The sequence below is a fragment of the Humulus lupulus genome, chromosome 4 (assembly GCF_963169125.1).
Source record: "Humulus lupulus chromosome 4, drHumLupu1.1, whole genome shotgun sequence".
In the NCBI taxonomy this organism is placed as follows: Eukaryota; Viridiplantae; Streptophyta; class Magnoliopsida; order Rosales; family Cannabaceae; genus Humulus; species Humulus lupulus.
Window position 1 is genome coordinate 2,349,536 of NC_084796.1, and position 6,018 is coordinate 2,355,553.

The 6,018-nt window shown below is 27.2% G+C and overlaps 1 protein-coding gene across 1 annotated transcript; it reads left to right on the plus strand.

The window, feature by feature from the left end:
• The first annotated feature begins 1,306 nt into the window (after window positions 1-1,306).
• On the plus strand, window positions 1,307-6,018 carry LOC133829646 (polygalacturonase-like). Its single transcript, XM_062259383.1, has 9 exons — window positions 1,307-1,675; window positions 1,779-1,910; window positions 2,014-2,181; window positions 2,335-2,355; window positions 2,940-3,147; window positions 3,259-3,340; window positions 3,962-4,070; window positions 5,213-5,329; window positions 5,545-6,018. Exons 1-9 carry the CDS (start codon window positions 1,427-1,429, stop codon window positions 5,767-5,769), a joined length of 1,311 nt encoding a protein of 436 aa, XP_062115367.1. The 5' UTR covers window positions 1,307-1,426; the 3' UTR covers window positions 5,770-6,018.

Consider the following 6,018-nt stretch of genomic DNA (forward strand, 5'->3'; position numbering starts at 1 on the left):
AAGAAATTATTGATTTTAATAATGTGTCCCTTATTTAGTGGTAAAGTATTTGATTATTGTCGCACCACCATGAATATGATGGTGTGTTGGCACTAAAGTTGTACACATGTATAGACTAGACTAACTCATGTCTTGTTGACATAAAAAATCATGATACATGTGCTTATATATATAGTGTTTTTTTTTTTCCTATTCCACTATATCTCTTCTATATAATAATTGTGTATCCTATATTTAACATAATATTTTTATATTTAAAATAATTAAACTTAAATAAAATAAATAATTAAAAAAATTAAAATAAGATATTTTTAAAATATTTTATAATAATAATTATTTAAAAATAATAAATAATTAAATAAATTAAAATAATATATATTTTAAAATTTATATGACATTAATATAAATTTAATAAAAATAATTAATAAATTCTATAAATAAAACTAAGCAAAGGTGCATAGGGAAATTATTCTATAAGGGCATTACTTTAAGTTCTATTGGTGAGACTCTCGGTGTTATCGACTCGTAAATAGTTTTCGGCGCGATTTTTTTTTATGACTATGTATATTGTATCTATTTAGAGCCTTCTGCAAATTTTCAGAAAATTCCGAATAGTTTACAATACTGAAAACTAAGTTCAAACATGTTGTTGCACGCGTGACTAATTTTTTTTATGCGCGTGAAAAACAACATGTTTGAACCTAATTTTTGGTACTGTAAACTATTCGGAATTTTCTAAAAATTTGCAGGATGCTCTAAATAGATACAATATACACGGTCATAAAAAAAATCGCGCCGAAAATTGTTCACGGGTCGAGAACATCGAGAACCCCACCAATAGAGCTTAAAGTGAAGTCACCTATAGAAAATTTTTCCTATATACGTATATATGTATTTGAGAAATTAAAGTTAAGTCAGCCATATTTGTTTGAAAACAAAGTAATATACCATATACATGTTTGTTGGTAAACAAGCACAAGAACAAGCCACTATGAACTAACTTGACCAAAAAAAAATGGAATGAATTAAAAATATATTGTGAGAGACCAAACTCGGTTTTGCCAATTTTCTTCCTTCTTTTTCTCTCTTTCACATCGTATTTATTGCTTCTACTTCTATATTTTCTTCCATATCTCTCTCTCTCTCTCTCTTTTTCTCACTTTTTTTTACCCAAAAAAGAAAAAAGAAAAGACCCCATTTCACCATCATCATCATAATCACCACCTTGACCTTCCAATCTTTCTATATATATATGGAAACCCATTAGTCTCAACTCATAAATCACATTCATTTATTGTCTTAGCAAAACCTTTCATATCTCTCTCTCTCACACACACAAACACATTAAAACAAAACCTATCTTTTCCTTACATCAATTTTCATAGGCCAAAAGAGTGTGTGAAAGATACATATTCTCATCAACATCATGAATTATAATAACCCAAAACTTCATTTTCTTCTTTCCTTATCACTAGCTTTGTTCATAGCCTCTAATGGCCCACTTTCCTTCTCTTTCAACCCAAACCAAAACGATGGCCGCCGCAGCACACACAATGGAGTACTCATGACAAGGTTTAGCCGATCGACTAGGTCGCCTTCTCCTTCCTCTTCTTCACCTCAAGTATTCAATGTCGACGATTTTGGCGCCAGGGGTGACCGCTCAGATGACAGTCAGGTAACCCTAGCACAGATAAAACGACATTAACTGTTTTGATAATTCTTTGCAAAAATACCATTTTTCTCATCTTTTTGTACACGCTCGACACCTATATGGATAGGCATTTTACAAGGCATGGAACCGGGCATGTTCATCGAAATTTGGTGTGGTTTTGGTGCCTAAGAACAGAGTTTATCACCTTAAGCCAATCACTTTTTCTGGTCCTTGCAAATCTTCTCAAATAACTATGAGGGTACGTATATATATATATATATATGCTTATTATTAAGTACTATATATACGTACTTTGGTGCATGTAATTGTATATATATATATACTAATATGTATGTGTATAGATATCTGGAACAATCAAAGCTTCTCCTCGTAGATCAGATTACGAAAAGGACACAAGGCATTGGATGGTGTTTGATAATGTTCAGAACTTGAGAGTTGAAGGTGGTGGAACTATCAATGGCAATGGCAGAAAATGGTGGAGAAACTCTTGCAAAATCAACAAAGCTCTTGTATGACTTTACATAACTTATTACATTATATATATATATATATATATTTATATATATTTCATTTGTGTAATGATATTATTTATTATTAATCCTCATTTTATTATACTAATTTGTTTTTGTTTTCTCTTTCTTATTTGGGTGCCATTTTCACAGCCTTGTACTCATGCTCCAACTGTAAGTATTTTTATTATTTTAATAACTTTATATATATAAATAACTTTATATTTTTTTATTACTTGTTTGGACCTTATATTTTAAAAAAATTATTTTTATACCTTATATTTTGTAAATTTATTCAAATAGATCCCTAAACTCAATTTTGATGAAGAAAAAATTGAATATAATAACACAATTTTTAAGCAGAATGATTTTATTTTTGTTCTGAATTGTTAGTTTGATGACTTATTTGTGATTTCAGTTGAGAAAATTTTGACCAAAATCGGGTTTATGGTTCTATTTGAAATATTTAACAAAATATAGGGTCCAAAAAATAATTTGTCAAAATATAGGGTCCAAAAAAATATAAACCCTAAATAAAATAATGATTAGTATAAATACATTTTTTTCAATGATATTTTAAATAATATTTTTTTAACAGCTCTATAGCTTTGAAAGCTCAACATTCTATTGAGAAAGCTATTTTATAAAAAATCATAAAAAAAAGTTATTATGCAAAATATCAATAAAAATCATGTTATATTTATATATTTGTGTATATATATATTTATGTGATTTGGTTTTGTTGATTGTATATATAGGCTGTGACATTCTATGAGTGCAAGAATCTGAGAGTGGCCAATCTGAGGTCCAAAAATGCACAACAAATGCATATAAATTTCCAGAAATGTGAGAATGTTCAAGCTGTGAATCTCAGAGTAATTGCACCTGGAAATAGTCCCAACACTGATGGAATCCATATCACAGACACTCAAGATATTCAGATTATGAACTCTGTTATCAGAACAGGTTAATAATAATTAACCCATCAAGAATAAAAAAAAAAAAACTGTTTATTATTCTATTATTTGATTATTATTTAATTATTTTCTAATTATTTTTTTTACTATATATATTCAGGTGATGACTGTATTTCCATTGTAAGTGGGTCAAAGAATGTTAGAGCCACTGATATTACTTGTGGGCCTGGTCATGGCATAAGGTTTGTCACACTTTTTCTTTTTTAATAACTGAAATATATTTAAACATAAAAATAAAAATAGAAATATTATTTTTATTTTTAAAAAATAAAAATATATTTGGTAATTTTGTTTGTTTTTTGTTTTTAAAAATAAAAAATAATAAATGTGTTTGATAACTTTTATTTTTATTTTTCGTTTAACAATATCAAATAAGGTGTTGATTTGAAGAAGAAAAAAAAAAAAGAGTTGAAAACAGTTTAAAAAAAATTTGAAAGTGAAAATTTTCTATTTTCAAAATTTAATAAATTCTTTAAAATATAATAAATAAAAATAAAGTTATCAAATACGGTGTTATGTTTAATTGTCAAATTTTTAATTAATTTAATAAAAAACTATATTTTTAAGTGTTATCAAAGAGCACCATTATTATTATTATTATTATTATTATTATTATTATTATTATTATTATTATTATATCAGTTAGTTATATTTTGAATTTTTTTTATCATTAACTAATTACTGAGTTGTCATAATTATTTAGTAGTTTTGATCAATTACAAGCTGATAAAAGGTCTAACTGTTAAAATTTATATAATTTTCATTAATGTAATTAATTTGTATAATTATAAATATATTTATAGCATTGGAAGCTTGGGAGCTGATAATTCAGAAGCTGAAGTCTCCAATGTGATGGTGAATAGGGCAAGAATTTCAGGCACCACTAATGGAGTAAGAATCAAGACTTGGCAGGTGAGATTTTTTTTTTTTTTTTACAATTATTATTATTATTACTCAATTTTCTATACCAAGTTTTTCATGTCAAAAAATTATATATATAAAAAAAAAAAAGTGGGAAGAAAAAATCATCCACATTTTACTATTATTTATTTATTTATCTTAATTTTACTATCTTTCTAATGTTTTATCAAAACCCTTTTGAAAATCTTGTAAATACATGTGAGTTTTGTACCATAAAAAAATCACTTTATAGCGTACATTAAGGCCAACTATGCTATAGTGATTTATATATATTGAAAAATAAAGAAAAGTAGAGACCTATTTTGGTATTTTTGCTGATTTCTACCGAAAATAATGACATTTTTCTAACCCTTTCTACTTCATATCAAACTGGGTCATTCTTGTTCTAGTGCTTAAAATACTAACTATCACTTACTTTTTGACTTGATTAGTTTTAAACTTATTTCAATATTGTTGCAACTATACTTGACCAATACTAATTTTTTGACCCAAACCTTACCCATAAATCAACTCCTTATATATAAATATAAATAATATATATATTATCCATATTAAGTCAAGCACACTATGCCAATGTTGACCTTTGCTATACCTAATTATAATGATTCATGTATTTGTCTATATATACATGTATATATTCATGTACGTGTGTGTGATCTTAAGTAATAAATTTAGATAGAGGACTTGAACTAGAGGGTGTACCATATATTTATAGGTTTATACTTTTTTGGATGATGTATTTTTTCCGATTACTTGTTTAGACTCCGTGTTTTAAAAAATTTATTTTTGGACCTTATACTTTTTAAAATTATTCAAATAGACCCATAAACTCAATTTTGATAAAGAAAAAATTGAATATAACAACACAGTTTTTAAGCAGAATGATTTTGTTTTTGTTTTGAATTGTTAGATTGGTGAATTATTTGCGATTTAAGTTGAGAAAACGTTGACAAAAATCGGGTTTATGGTTCAATTTGAACCATTTTACAAAATATAGGGTCCAAAAAGTAATTTATCAAAACACATGGTCCAAACAGGTAATGAGACAAAATATAATGTCAAAAAAAATATACACTCTATATTTATATATATATATATATTGTTTGACTTTAATTTATATGTGATTTTTGCAGGGAGGATCTGGATATGCAAAAAACATCCTATTCCAAAACATAGAAATGATCAATGTGACCAACCCAATAATCATAGATCAAAACTATTGTGATCAAGATGAACCTTGTCATGAAAAGGTAATAATCAATAATTTCATTTTTTGTAACCCTAGTTAACCCTAATAGTACTCTTGATCAACTTCAGGATTGTTATGATCCCAGTACACAAGTCATATTTGTGTATCGAGTTCCCAACTAAAACAAACCCTAAATTAAAATATATATATATATATATTATATTTTATTTGTTATTGTTTTGTTAGAACAATTCTAAGGAAAATATTATGTGGCAGAGATCGGCTGTCAAGATAAGCGATGTAGTGTACAACAACATAAGAGGGACGAGTGATTCTGAAGTGGCAGTGAAGTTCGAGTGCAGCAGGAGCAGTCCATGCGAAGGGATTTCGCTCACAAATGTGAATTTGGTGCGCGAAGGAGATGGTGTTGTGGAAGCCTCTTGTGAGAATGTTAGCTTTGACAAAAGTGGGAGGGTTTTCCCTAGATGCTCCAACACTTAAATTATTATGATTTATTATTGTTATTTTGTAAATATATTTATGATCTATTTGATTAGGTCATATGTGTTTTATGAAATTATATCATATCTAGTGTATGGAATCGAGTTAGTTACCATATAGAACTCGATTCTCATAGATTTGTTTGTGCTGTTGTAGATTAGGTGGAAAGTGAAATCGATTATGGGTTTCACTTTTAGATGCCAACAAATTTAGAATAATTAATAAAATTTATGGGATTGTTTTATTTAA